General features: G+C 46.0%; 1 protein-coding gene across 1 annotated transcript in view; it reads right to left on the reverse strand.

The window, feature by feature from the left end:
- The window catches only part of FOCAD (focadhesin), a 227,524-nt gene that overhangs the window by 43,098 nt on the left and 168,885 nt on the right, over positions 1-15,541 (reverse strand). Inside the window, exons 26-29 of the mRNA XM_075931485.1 lie at positions 13,728-13,836; positions 8,771-8,887; positions 6,060-6,298; positions 3,739-3,828 (exon numbers count right to left, since the gene is read on the reverse strand). Coding sequence (XP_075787600.1) covers positions 3,739-3,828; positions 6,060-6,298; positions 8,771-8,887; positions 13,728-13,836 — 555 coding nt within the window. The remainder of the gene's footprint in view (positions 1-3,738; positions 3,829-6,059; positions 6,299-8,770; positions 8,888-13,727; positions 13,837-15,541) is intronic.

The raw sequence follows: 15,541 nt of genomic DNA on the forward strand, positions 1-15,541 counted from the left end.
AGTGGGGAAGGAGGATGGGATGCGGAATGGACATTAGCAATACATTTCGAAGAACACCAATTATGAAATCAGGTAACTTTTTTCCTTCAAGTGACTGCTCATGTGCCTTCCACAGTAGGTGACTACCGAACAGTGACCCCTTGGAGGTGGGTAGGAATTAATGAACAAGAAGGTTGCAGCACAGCTGACAAACCCAGCATCATTCCCTAGTCTGGGCGACAATGGCATAATGCCTAGCGAATGCATACATTCATGACTGTGGAGCCCGACGGATGTCCTGGATTGGGATGTAAACCAAGAATGCCCCTGAACAGGCCTACGTCATGATTGAATAGGCTTTCACAATCAATGGCCGGGAAATCCTATCTAGGTCATAGTAGCTGCACATGCACAAGGTAATCCAGTTTGAAATCCTCTTCAGGGAAACAGTCTGGCTTCTCATCTGCTCAGCTGTAGTGATTAACAATCGGGTAGATTTATGGAATGGTTTAGTCTGGTTTAGGTAAAAGGCCAGGGTCCTTCCCACATGTAATGTGTGAAGGCATCTCTCCTCACTTGATGTGTGAGGCTTAAGACAGAGGACTGGCAGGAAGATGTCCTGGCTCATGTTAAAAGAGCCACCTTGGGATGAAATGCTGGGTGTGGGCAAGGCTGAACTGTGTCCATACTGAAGACCATGTAGAGAGGTTTGGAGGTCAAGGCACAAAATCCAGAGACTCATCTAGCCAATGTTATAGCCACAGATGGGACCGGGAACATGTGACCTGACCTTAGGGAAAAGTCATTCCAGGCCCCTTAGGAATCTGCCCATCATGTCATGAGAGAAAACAGTGTGACCTTGGACAGGTGAATGAATGGCAGAAATGGTTGCCAGATGCACCTTGAGCAAGGAACATGATATCCAGGATTGATTGGATTTGTGCCTCTGATGGGGAGATGACAATCAGATGCTCAATGTGAGAACCTCATCCATTTCACCAGGTAAACCTGACAGGTCAGAGTTTTTCCTGCTCTAAGGAGGACCTGATGGTTGTATTACTCAGGGTTCTGCCATGCAACCTCCCTTCTGTGTCAGGTGAAGGGTTGTAAGGTTGGGGTGCTAGAGGCAACCATGGTCCTGGAGCAAAAGGTCTTTTCGGTCTGTCAGTGGTCACAGGGAGAGCACCACTAGGCTTGACAGGATCCCAAACCAGTGTTGCTGGCGCAATCATAACAAATCTGGCCTTGTCCCTGTGGATATTCTGCATGACCTTGGTGGAGAGCTGGATTGGGGGAAATGCATACAGCAGGTGTCTCATCCACAAGAAGATGAAGACATTGGATAGGCAGTCTTTGCTCAAGCCCCAAATGAAAACATTGCCTGTTCTGCCTGGTTGCAAACAGATCAATTTGGGGAGTGCCCCACTTCCAGAAGATTGCGAGGGCCATCTCCAAGGGCCACTTCCATGTGTGGAATCCAATCATGGTGAGAAGTTTCAGCTTAAATGATCTTCCAGAGAGTTCTGGACCCCTGGAAGGTGACAAACTTCTAAGTTAATTTTGTGGCTGATGCAGAATTTCTACAACTTAAGGGCCTTCTTGTAGAGGGCTGAAGAATGGCTCCCCTTTGCTTATTAATGTAAAACATTGAGCCCATGTTGTCTCTGACAACCCCATATCATTCTGCCTGCTAGCTGAAATGGACTGTCTGAACTCAGATGTTTATGTACAGCACAATCTCTTATGGCGACCACAGACCCTGGGCCTTGATGACCCCAAGATGCCTTACAACTGAGATCCGACACGTCTGTCAGCAGCTTGACGGTGAGAGGCCCACTCTGGAACAGGACCCTGTGTAGGGTGTTCATTGGGATGGCTCACCATCAAATGATTTCTGAAGTGGGAGAAGACTGAGGCCAGCCATAGCTGTAGAGGTTGCTTACAGAGCCAGGCATGGCATATGACATTTGGCAAATGCCACCATGTGCACAAAGAGGTGAAGGTCAGCCATTGTCATGAGAAACCTGCAGAGATTGTTGATGAGGTCTGCTAGGACTTTGAACCTCTCCATGAGGAGGAATGCCCTGGTAGCAATGGCGTCTACCTCTGTGATGAATTCTATCCTCTGCACCAGCACTAACATGGATTTCTTGTCAATCACCAACAGACCTAGCATGCCACACATGGACAGAAGGAATGCTACAGTCAGTTGTCGAGCTACAGATATGGATACCCCATCATTGGAGGAAAGCTGCCACCATCTACATGCACTTGGCAAATAATCCGGATGCCATAGACAGGCCAAATTGGAGGACCGCAAATTGGTGGTGTTCTATACCTTCCACGAACTGCAGGAAGCATCTGTGGCTCTTGACGATAGTATGTAGAAACACACGTCCCAGAGATCAATGCCAGCTTTCCAGTCTCCTGGATTCAGGGAGGGTATAATGGAAGCCAGAGAGACTATGCAAAACTTTAGACCTGCTAGGTATTGGTTCAGGTTTTGAAGACCTGAGGCCTCCCTTTGACTTTGAGGATAAGGAAATAGTAGGTGCATATCTTTTCCTGTGCTCCATGGGAACCACTTCCACCATTCCCAGACATGGGAGCCCTTGCACCTGTTGTTTGAGAAGCTGCTCCTGAAAGGGGTTCCTGAAGAGGGATGGGGAAAAGAGGTGCGCAGGGAGGGCAGAGAGTAACTGGAGAGTATAGTCCCAGGATATGACAATGAGGACCCAGTGATTCAACATTATCGAAACCACCCAGGGAAAAACCTGGGTGAGGAGGTTGGAGAAGACTTGGATCCACAGTGCAGACTGGTACGTCGCCCCTGAGCAGCCCATCAAATTGGGTACTTGCTAGCCTACTTGCCTTCGGATGATCCAATGAGGCTTGTTGAGCCTGGCAGGAGGGGCACTTTTTATAGCCCCTTTACTTCATATGCATAGGCTCTTGGCAACAGTGGCTTGCCTGGCTCTAAACTGTTGGGGCATGAATTTAGTGTGGACTGGGGCCAGGACAGAGACCTAGTGTCTTCAATATCATGTGTGAGTTCTTAAGGCCATGGAACTTAACATCTGTTATTTAAACAGGGCCTGATCATCAAATGGGAGATCCTGCAGAGAAAGATTTACACGACCTGACGAGAAACCAGAGTGTATCATTTCCACTGAAAAGTCAGAAAAGTCATGACACCCTGCTCATTGACACAACTGAAGCCATGACCCCGCACTGTTTTCTTCAGCAGAGCCGCTAATGGGCGCTAATGGGTGTGGTGCTGGCTGTTAGATGGTATTACTGGGATGCGATGCACTGAAGCCACAGTGCTCACTGGGAAGTCAGATTGACTCACTTGTGCTGGAATTAGGGCCAACCCTGAAAAGAACCCAATAGGTGTCCTGTGCAACCCTCCACTGCCCCCCAGGCTGGACCAGGAAGAAGCCAGTGGGGTGGGCAGCTCCACCTGGGGCTGGCTCCAGCATGGCCCCTCTCTTGCCCTGGCCCCAGAGAAAAGCCAGTGGGCAGGCATTGCAATGCCCCACTCCCCACCCCAACCAAGACCACTATGGGTAAGTCTTCTACTATATGTTAAATAAGCACGGTAATCAATACAAGACAGACAGAAGTATCCAAGGACAGGATCTGTTCCTCATAGCAGGAGGTTTGTGGTATTAAATTTGGAACCTGTGGCCTTAATGATCTATATAAGAATGGTATCAGTCATAGTAAATACTGACATCACTAGTGGAATAAACCTACTTGTACTCAAGACTGGTGTCAAAGCAGCAATTTTCCAATGCATCGAGGGACTTCATTAGAAGTAGATTCATCTGCTGGCCAGATATATCACTATGAAAAAAAGAAATAAAATAGAAAAGATACTGTTCAGCTCCTCAAGCTGCTTGTGATAGTGGTAAAAATGAACCAACCATTTAAGGTTGTTTGTATTTGCTAAAATAGAATATATTCTCATACTACATAAGCAGCAGTGAAAGTAAGTTACAATTTCTTACAGGTTCTGTCCTATTGCAACCCAGAGCCCTGCTAGGCTCTTTAAATAGCTCCCTGCTGGCTTCTGCTGCAGCTCAACCAGCTTTTGCCGGAGCCGCACACCAGGGCGCACCCACTTACTTTCACCCCTGTACGTAAGTGCATGATTGAAAGCACAACAATTGAACACGCAAACACATGTTAGGCTGAAGTTCATGAAGCTACTTCAGGATTTTGGATCTTAATTGGAGAAAGAGGCCTAAACATCCTGAACTAACCCTCAAGGGATTTCTTGCTTACAGAATATTCCTGAAATCCTCTTAAAGAGCAGGAAAGCTTTTTGTGTACATTATTTCTAGGTTCAATATGAATACGTTCCTAATTCAGAACTGGCTAGCTGAATTTAAGCACTATCTATGACAAGAGAGAATTTGGGGACAAAAAAGCAAAAACTGACGTGCCTTAAAATGTAATAATTTTTTTTTAAAATGTCACTTCTTGCTATTCTTCTTAAAAAATAGCCAACTATGGTTCAGGTCCCCTGGTATGATGAGTTAATCGTGTTTCCTCAGAAGGCTTTTATGGCTTCTCTATAGGTCACTACTGACTAATCATCAAGAGGCAAAATACCCTCAAACTGTGCAGGTGATTTTTAAAAAGCAGGGCAATCTTGTTTTCCCATTACCCCTTAGTACTGAGTCTCAGGATAGTGTATTAATGCAAAATGCCAAGGGAGGTTCTTCAGAAACCTTTAGCTCAAAGAGCTAAAAATAATAGCTGTCATCGAGACCTGAATCAAGTACAGGTTGTACCTCCCTTATCTGGGACTCTGGTCCAGCAACATCCAAGGTCTGGCAGGACCACAGAGTCCAGGTATAGGGAGGTCTGACTGCAGGACAGGAGTGCAACGGGGGGCCAGCAACTCAGCTTTGGCGTGGGTGTGTGTGTGGGTGTGTGTGTGTGTGTGTGTGTGTGTGTGTCTCTCTCTCTCTCTCTCTGTCTCTCTCACTTTGGCCATGCAGCAGGGAAATCTGGCCCCAACAGCTGGGCAGTATCAGGGGACCTCTGGATCCAGCCGTGTACACGTAGGTCTGGCCCTAGCGGCAGACAGGAACCTCTGGCACTGGCCACGTGGGTCTGGCCCAGGCTGCACAGTTCTGGCCCTGGTCACAAAGCAGGGACAGCAGGAGCTAGAGAGTTCTGGTCCAGGGAGCAACCAGACAGCAGGCAGGCTGGAGCTCTATCCAGGAGGCGGGGGCAGCGGTTTAGCACAGCCCAGGTGGGGAGGGGACCTTCCCTGGTGTGGCAAATCCCCTCTTTTGGGACCAGTCAGGTCCTGAGGGTGCTGGACCAAGGAGGTCCACCCTGTCCCTGCACTTTACTATGGGTATAAGCATACAAACCTTAAATGTCATGAACTTAAGGATGTCAGTAGCCTAAGGTGAGTACCTTCATTTCCTGTCAACATTCAGGAATCTGAAGCAAACACATTGGAGCTTCTCCTTTCACTCTTGCTTAGATATGCTATAGGGCATGGTATGTTCAACCAAAGTGTCCCCGAGAATGTTGCCATCTCCCCAGAGAGTAACAACACACTTTCAAGAAGGTCTGTTACACTGGATGAATACAGATTTTAGTTCAAGTACCCATTCTTGCTGTATGTCATACTTTGGCAGCACATCTCTTAACACTAACAGTGGCAAACATTCTCTCAATTATCAGTACCATCATGCAATGCTATAAATAAAGGTAGCTAATTCCCTTAACACTTTTTTTGTGTGGCTTATCACTTAAGTGATTCACATGAGAATCTTAATACCGCCATATTATGAAAACTAGAAAGCATCATTAATCACAAGAGTGAGATGCTGTATGTAAACAAACACACCCAGGATAGTATGGCAACAATAACAAAGAAGAGGAAGAAGAGATAATAAAGAAATAAAATGTTTTAATTCATCTTGCAGAAGATCTTGGAAATCTTTTTGACTACAAAATGTAAGCACTTTCTGCAAACTTACTCAGCAAACTTAAATGCCACATTCCAGGAAGGGGAGGAAGTTAGCTATTTACATGTCAGTAATCCATACCTGGCTTTTTCTTCACACAAACGTGAGATAAACATCCCCAAAGCAAGGCCTATGTGGATTTGAACAGCTTGAGACTCATCAGCATTTGGTTTCCCAGGTAACCTGGCAGTCAGTACACTCAGGACTTCCTCAACCTTCTCCTTGTAGGATGCAATGAAAACTGGCACCAAGAGAGACAAAGCAGTGGCTGCGCAGGAGCGAGCAATAGCACTGGCCGTATTTTCTCCAGAATAGGATTTCTAGGACACATTTAAAAAAAAAAACACAAAAACAAAAGATTTTTGTTTGTTTTTTTCCAATTTGTGAGAGAAAAATTATTTTCTTACAGAAAATAATACTCAGTTTTTTAGAAATATAAAAATATACTACAGGTAGTCCCCGAGTTACGCGGATCCGACTTATGTCGGATCCGCACTTACGAACGGGGCTCTCTCGCCCCGGAGCTCGCAGGCAGCGGGACTGCCCAGAGCGCAGCAGTCCCGCCACCTCGACCTCCGGGGCTTTCCTCCGGGTGTCCCTGGTCTGCTGCAGACGGTCCCCAGCAGACCAGGGGCACCGGGAGCAAAGCCGCAGTGGCGGCAGGGTGCCGCGCCTCTGAGGCTTTGCTCTGGCAAAGCCTCAGAGGCGCGGGACTCCGCCGCCGCTGCGGCTTTGCTCCCGGTGTCCCTGGTCTGCTGGAGACGGTCCCCAGCAGACCAGAGGCACCGGGAGCAAAGCCGCAGCGGCGGCGGAAAAGCCACAGCAAAGCCTCAGAGGCGTGGGACCCCTCCGCCTCCCCGGCTTTGCTCTGGGTGTCCCTGGTCTGCTGGGGACCATCTCCAGGAGACCAGGGACACCGGGAGCAAAGCCTCAGAGGCGTGGCACCCCGCCGCCGCTGCCGCTTTGCTCCCGGTGCCTCTGGTCTGCTGGGGACCGTCTCCAGCAGACCAGGGACACCGGGAGCAAAGCCGCAGTGGCGGCGGGGTGCCGCGCCTCTGAGGCTTTGCCAGAGCAAAGCCTCAGAGGCGCAGCACCCTGCCGCCGCTGCGGCTTTGCTCCCCATGTCCCTGGTCTGCTGGGGGGGAGGGGGCGGCGCAGCTAGTGCGCCCCCCCCCCCCCAGCAGACCAGGCTTTTGTTGTGGACCCTGGGGGTAGAGCAGCTGGGGTGCTGCCGGGTTGGTCCTGCAGGGACCTACCTGGCAGCCCAGCTATTCTGTCCCAGGCTCGAGATTCAGCCGCTGTTGAAACTGATCAGTGGCTGATTCCAGGAAGCTGGGGGCAGAGCAATTCTGCCTCCAGCTTCCTGTAGTCAGCCCCTGGTCAGTTTCAGCAGCAGCGGCTGAATCTGGAGCCAGTTCCGACTTACGTACAAGATAGGGACTATAGGTTTGTTCTTAAGTTGAATTTGTATGTAACCCAGGGACTGCCTGTATAGCATATAGTACTGTAATTGCCTTTCTATTTCAGAGCAAACAGCATTTTTCACAGCTTTGCCTCCAGCAACATTTCCTTTCCCCCCCACACAAGGAGTTTAACAACATGGTAATTGGAAATATACCTCTAGAAAGAAAACAGGATAAGTAAATATGGAATTAAGAACAACACAGGTGAGGAAAACAGAAATTTGATAGCTAGTCTGAGCATAAATACATTGATCTATTTTCATATTCAGCTTTGTCATTAAATATTAAGTAGTGTGTTCCAACTCATCTATGTATAAATAGAAACAGGCATGTGATTCTGTAATTACAGAAAGCCCGGAATTTATCAAGAAGAAAAAATGCTTCTTTAACGGCAGGGAAGCATCAAGTCTAGAGTGGAGAATCATCAGCAGATGATGCAAAAATTTCTGATGGAAACGCTTCCCAGGAGACAGACTATTCACCACAAGCGCTTTAAATTCTTTTCCATTTTAAAAGCTGTAATCCTTGTAACTGCCTCTATTCACAGAGCTATACGTGAAAACTTATTATATGCAATAGTCTACTATATGTGTATTAGTTTATATATTATTATGGGAAGAAAAATGTTCAAATCAGAACGTCAAGTACCCCGTAAAGTAAAGTAGTTTTTTTTCTACAGAAGGCTTTGTGCTTTGAATTTACAGACTGAGAAAGAAAAATAAACATTTTAAAATACACTGTATTTTTGAAAGAGGGAACTGCTGTGAATCAAGTCCTGGACTCGGTCTCAAAAATACAATGCAATTTTAAATTGTACTACTTTTGGAAGCAGGTATCTTGGAATATTGGAACATTGTAACTCTAGTACCGAATTCCTAGACTTCCATGGCTCCTGTGATCTGGCATTAGATTGGCAAGTGTGATAAAACTGCATTGGTTTTAATGGGCTGGGGCCTCTACTGGGGATAACAGAGGTATAGGGTTGATATTAATTTTTCCAGATCTCTCAGTCTTTAGTACTGTTTACCTTGATATTTTGTTCATGTAGCTGGATGGATCAGTTCCTTTCAGAGTTCTTGTACAAATGCTCATTCACCTTGAGAGACCTCTTGAAGGAACTACTCTATTACCCCCCTTCTGTGAGACCTCTAAGACAGAGAGAGAGAGAGAGAGAGAGAGAGAGAGAGAGAGAGAGAGAGAGTGTTCCATCCCATGACTTACATCCAGCTCACTGCTCTCTTCTAACCCAAGCTGTTTGGTTTCTTTGCTTTCCCTATGGACAACATAAAAACACAAATAATGACGAGGTGACTGAAGCTCAGCCCATACCTGGTAGAACCATGGGAAAACTTGACCTTTGGCACGATAGCGGCTGTTCACAATACTAAGGAGCGTTTCTATCACCATAGAAATCCAGTGTTTTGTGGGAAGAAAATCAGGTTCAGTCTACAGAGCAGGAAAAATGACAATCAAATAAACATTAAATAACAGCTTCCAAATATTCATCCATTTCTATTCTTAAACCAAGCCACATTTAGGAATAGAAGACAGATTTAGCAGCTGATGTGCCAGCTATAATGTATTTAACTGCTTAACAAGGGCCTAATTCTGCCATTCTTACTCACAAGTGGCACATTTTATTCCCACAGATCATTTCATAAAGCTAACAGGATAAGGTAATATTTAGTGACAGCACAGATGGCTGAATCAGGCCCCAAACCAGCAGCAGCAGAGGGAAAAATCCACAGCCCTAAACTTTTATGGCAAGCAGCTGGCTGTATCAATTCTCCCAAAGACAGGCATAAATTAAACGTGGATACAGAAATCATGTATGAAACTTTGGGGAAAAAAGTCTGCTTGAATGAACAACATGCTCTTCTTCAAGGACACTAAAGTTAAATCTTTTGCTCTCTTGAAAATGATATGGGATCTTTAATTTTACATGGGTAGCCACTATATACAGGCACACAAGACCACAGCTTAAGTGGATCAGTCAAAAGGCATCTTTTCACATTCTGTTTAATATTTGTGCTCTAACAAGAAAAGAATGTAGTATAAAGACAGAAGCAGAATATGCACACACAAAATAAACAGTAAACTGAGGTGTCACTATGACACAGGAAATTCAATTTACCTGCACAATAAATGATGCATGGATTGAAGTGTGCCATTGATGACACTTAAGACTCCATTCCACTTAGGAAGAAACAATCAGTTTCACATGTACAGAATGGGAAATGACTGTCTAGGAAGGAGTACTACAGAAAGGGATCTAGGGGTCTTAGTAGACCATAAGCTAAATATGAGTCAACAGTGTGACACTGCTGCAAAAGAGCAAACATGATTCTGAGATACATTAAGAGGAGTCATGTGGCACCTTATAGATTAACCGAAGTGTTGGAGCATAAGCTTTCGTGGGCAAAGACCCACTTCGTCAGATGCATGTAGTAGAAATTTTCAGAGGCAGCTATTAATATGCAGGCCAGAGATGACGAGGTGGATCCAATCAGGGAGGATGAAGATGAGTAGCTCCTAGAAGTGGGCCTCATCCTCCCTGATTGGATCCACCTCGTCATCTCTAGTCTGATTCTGGCCTGCATATTTATACTTGCATACACCCCACCATCAACCTCAGCCTGGACCATTCAACACGAGAGATCCATTTCCTGGACACCACAGTACAAATCAACAATGGAAAATTAGACACCACTCTCTACAGAAAACCCACTGACTTATCCAGTTACCTACATGCTTCCAGCTCCCATCCAGAACACACCATACGATCCATCATCTATAGCCAAGCCCTTCGATACAACTGCATCTGCTTTAATCCCACTGACAGAGACCAGAAACTTCAGGATCTCTACCAAGCATTTATAAACCTTAACTACCCACCCGGAGTAATAAAAAAGCAAATTGAAAGAGCCAGATGAATACCTAGAAATCATCTACTTCAAGACAGACCCAAGAAAACCAACAATAGAACACAACTTGTCATCACCTACAACCCCCAACTTAAACCTGTCCAACACATTATCAATAAACTACAGCCTATACTGGAACAGGATACTAAACTCCGAGAGGCTCTGGGAGACAGACCCATAGTCTCCTATAGACAATCACCTAACCTCAAGATGATTCTTACCAACAACCACAGGACATACCACACTCATACCAACCCTGGTACCTTCCCTTGCAACAAACCCCGTTGCCAGCTTTGTCCACATATTCACTCTGCGATACCATTATTGGACCTAACCAAGTGAGTTAGAAGATCAAGAACAAATATTCCTGCGCATCCAGAAATATAATTTATGCTATCATGTGCCAAAAGTGTCCATCTGCCATGTACATTGGACAAACGTCTCAGACACTTCGCCAAAAGATCAACGCCCACAAAACAGATATTAGACAGGATCACAAAGAAAAAACAGTTTCTTGCCGTTTCAAGCAGAAAGGACATTGTCTCAACGACTTAATTACCTGCATCCTGCTTCAAAAGCCTTTTAAAACTGCACTTGAAAGGGTATCCTCTGAAGTGTTATTCATGCTAAAATTCGACACTGCGCAGGGGTCTCAACAAAGACTCTAGTTATCTTACCCATTACAAAGATAGCTTCCCCAATTATCACCTCTAATATCATTAGGTCACAGACATATTTTTGTTAGTCTCTAAGATGCCACAGGACTACTGATTTTTAAAGTTACAGACTAACATGGCTACCCCTCTGAGACTAAATTATTTCTATACATAATTCATACCCCCATACATACTGTTGCCCAAAAATTCCCACTGGAGACCACCCAGGGTAACACTAGTATGGATTTATTGATAGAGGAATTAACATTCCACTATATGCACTATATGGTTACTAAAAAAGATACATCTTACAATAAGGACACGTCTACATTGCTCACTCTTGCGCAAGAAGATATGCAAATGTGCATCGCAGTGCCTCATTTGCATACCTAATGAGCCGCCATTTTACGCAAGGGGCTTTTGTGGAAGAAGGAGCAGTCTACACTCCACTTGCGTGAGACCCCCCCTCTTGCCCAAGAGCCATTCTGCCACTTATTTTTCAAAAGCCTCTTGCCCCAAAATGGTGGCTCATCAGGTATGCAAATGAGGTGCAACAATATTCATCGCCACACCTCATTTGCATATCTTCTTGTGCAAGAATACGCAATGTAGACATAGCCTAAAGGTTTAAACCAGTGTTTCTCAAACTGTAGTAAGCGTACCCTTAAGGGTACACAAGAGAAGTCTGTGGGGTACCTCAACACATGTGCCTGTAAAATTGAATGTTCAAGCCTGGATGTTAACAGCCGCTCTTTACAGGCACTCTAGCACCTGGAGGGAGAAGAGCGTGGCTGCAATACCTTTGGTGAAACCCAGGAATTGGGTTGGGGGAAGCTGGGGTTGCCTGGCTCTGCGACGGGGGTATAGCGAGGAGTGCCGGGGGGGGGGGCAGTTGCCCCGGGCACCACGCTAGGGGGGTGCCGGGCTAGGGTGCAAGCACATAGCCCGGCATTGGCAGGCCACTTGCTCCTTAGTGCTGAGTGGAAGGAACAGGCACTTCAAATGCCTGCTGGAAACCCAGTGCCCCTGGCTCGGGAGCTGCTGCTGCCCCCACTATGCAGGTCAGTGCCCAATCTGCAGAGCCCCCTCCATGAGCCCAACTACTGCGCTCCTTCCCTGCAGGAAGGTGGCTCTGGGTCACTGTGTCAGGATTCTAGTTTGTGTGCCCAGACTTGAGTTTTGAGATATGCTATTTAGGGAAACCAAGTTTTGAGTCCATGCAATATTTTTCATCTGATAGTATTGTGCCCATATCACAGTTACTGTTGCTAGAAAATTTACTTTTTTAGTATAAATACATACACTAAAAAAGGGGTAGGGAAGGGGCATTAGGTTAGAGTTGGGGGGGGGGGGGGCGGCTGGTGGGTGCCTGGCTCTGGGAGAGGGCATTGGGTTACTATATGGCAATGTTTGATGAGTGTTTAAACAAATGTGTTGCAATGGTAGAAAAAGATTTGTGTCTGAAAATTGTAGGTACTGGAGGTACTTAATTTTTTTTTTATGTTATTTATTTATTTTTTACACAAAGGGGTACTTTATAAAAAGAGGTTGAGAAACACTGATTTAAACTAAAGGGAAACCAGCTCACTCTTGCTCTCGCACACACACACACCGCTGCCCTCAGACACTCACACAGGCATATGGGTTACAGAAGGAGCCAAGGCATGCTGATTCTGGAGGGTCTGTCTGCTAATCATGGCAGGAACTTGTCAGAAAAGAAAGAGAGCTTCTGGATGCAGAAAGAGGAGCTTCTCAGAAAAAGGGCTTCTGCCACTTGCTCTCTCCTTTTATTGCCTCTGTACAACTCCTGTGACTCATCCACATTCGTCACCAGGGAGCATGCCCAGAAGCCTCTGTCTGAGCTATTACTTGATTTTACATATGGATTTTTATGGAAATAAACTGACACTTTTTCTGAGAAGCTCCTCTTTTTGCAGCCAGAAACTCTCTTTCTTTTCTGACCTGCTCCCCCCCAACCATGATCAGCAGACAGATCCTCCAAAATCAACATGCCTTGGCTCCTTCTGCAATCCATATGCCTGTGTAAGTGTGAGAGTGCCTGAGGGCAGCAATGAATGTGTGTGAGTGAATGAATAAAAGGGGGGGGGAAGAGCTGGTTCCTCTTTAGTTTAAACCTTTAGTGGTAGCTCTATCCTCTTTAGTTTAACCATATAGTGCATATGGTGGAGTGTTAATTCCTCAATCAATAAATCCATACTGGGTGGCGGCCAGTGGGAATTTCTGGGTAACACATACTATGGATATATCTATTTCTAAAACAAATCATCTTTTACATGTGTGAAATGTAGAGCTCATGGCAAGTGGTGAACTCCTCTACTGAGCTGCAGGGCAGGTAGAGCGCAGGAAGTGGCAATGCAACCTCTCCCAAAACATTTTATTAAATATAATCCAGAGTGAGAGAAGGCAGCTGTGGTGGTGGGGGGCTCAATATCTACTGGATCTTTCTCCTCTCTGACAAGACTGACAACAAATTTGTCAACTGTTGCATTTTATGTGATTAGGACACATTCAGATTGAGAGCTGGTAGATGGTCACTACTGAGCAAGACTGGATATGAATGGATGAGAGAGTAAGGGGCTATGAATTCCATTATCAGCCCCCTCAACCATGCCATCTCTCAGTGCTTCTGTTTTGATCTGAAGTCACATTAAGGTAACAAAACAGTGTTTCTAAGGTTTAACTCACCTGTGGTCCTACTTCAGTGTCTAAAGAAAGGCTATTTTCATGTTTTGCTACAGCAACTGCAAGGCCAGTTAAAGCTAAGAGAGAGTTTCCTTTTACCACTGGGCTCTCCCTATTGAAAAGAAGAAACAGTAATTAACAAGACATAAAAGATCCAGATGAACGTGCCCCACATTTCACCCTCACACAGTGAGATGGAAGGAAACTAAACTAATTGTTCCAATAGTTTTCTTTTTTCCTCTTTTTCATCCAAAGCCTTACACAAATGGATGTATCAGAGAGAGACTTTTGTGGCATTCAAGCAACTAAAGAAAATCTGTCTGTCTCATATCAGTCAGATAATTTGATTTTGCTGAAAATATATAAAATTCTCTGTTGGTGGTACTTGCAAAAATCTTAACATGGCTGAGTTTAGTAGCCACATTCTCCCAAAAGTATTCAATGTTTGGAGAGACAGGTGCTTATTAGAGAGGCAGCAGCATGTAAATATACAGATAACCACAAAACAAGGGAGATATCAAGCATTAACTAGCAGCTACAGCTAGCACCGGCACTTGTAAATATGAATTATCTAAACATTACAATAAAGCAGCATTTTTGCACTTTTTGATCTTTACTCTGTGTTTGCTTATTTAATAGACACAATGATGAGAAACAAGACAGTTACCTGTCCTATAACTGGTGTTCTTCTAGATGTGTCGCTCATGTCCATCCAACATAGCAGTGCATGCCTGCCGCATGCACTGGTGCCAAAAGTTTTTCCTTAAGCAATACCTATAGGATCCAGGGTCCCCAGCACCCCCTGGAGTGGTGCATGCATGCCACAGTATATAGCTGGGGTGGACAAAAGAGCCTCTGCAGGCCAGATCCAGCCCAGCCCTATGGAGGCCCTGCCGCTCCTCTGCCCCCAGGCCAATTAGGGACTGGGGGTTGGGGAAGTGCACAAAGTTTCCTCTGCCCTGCCAGGAGCACGTAGAACTTTGAAGTGCCACGCACTCCTGGCAGGGTGGGAGGAGACTTCACGTGCTCCCCCACCCCCAAGCCCTGATAGGCTTCGGGATGGGAGGTGTGTACAAAGTTTCCTCCTCCCTACCCTTGCCCTGCGAGAAGCGTGCAGCATTTCCAAGTGCTCTTGTAAGGTAGGAGGAGGCTTTGCACGCTCCCCCGCCCCCAGGCAAATCAGAGCTTGGGGGCGAGGGAGCGCACGAAGCTTCCTCTGCCCTGCCCCCACCCTGTGAGGAGCGCACAGCACTTTGATGTGCCGCGTGATCCTTGCAGGGTAGGGGTAGGGCAGAGAAAACTTTGTGCATTCCCCCACTCCCAAGCCAATCAGGGCTTGGGAGCGGGGTAATAAGTGAAGTCTCCTCTCGACCTGCCAAGAGCATGCGGCACTTCAAAGTGCTATATGCTCCTGGCAGGGCAGAGGAAACTTTCCGTGCTTCCCCCGCCCCCAGACCCTAATTGGTCTGGGGGTGGGGGAATGCACAAAGCCTCTTCCAGTCCTGCCAGGTGCATGGGTACTTAGTGGGAATGGGGGGGCAAAGGGGGGGCAATCATGGTCTGAGAGTGAGGAAGCCTGGAAGCATCATGGCCCCGCCCCTTCTGGAACGGCCCAGCACCACTTCAAAAAATTTCGAAGTGGCCCCAGGCCAAAAATTACACTGGTCTACAATTTTTTAGAAGTCGTCTGCTTCAGAGATAAAATGTGCTATTTATTATGTATTTTGATGTGCTGAATTCAAATATGACAATTAAAACAACTGACTGGCTACTGTTTCCAAGATATTTAAGTTTTTACATTTTACGTCTATGTATAT

Source organism: Pelodiscus sinensis, chromosome 6 (assembly GCF_049634645.1).
Source record: "Pelodiscus sinensis isolate JC-2024 chromosome 6, ASM4963464v1, whole genome shotgun sequence".
Lineage (NCBI taxonomy): Eukaryota > Metazoa > Chordata > Testudines > Trionychidae > Pelodiscus > Pelodiscus sinensis.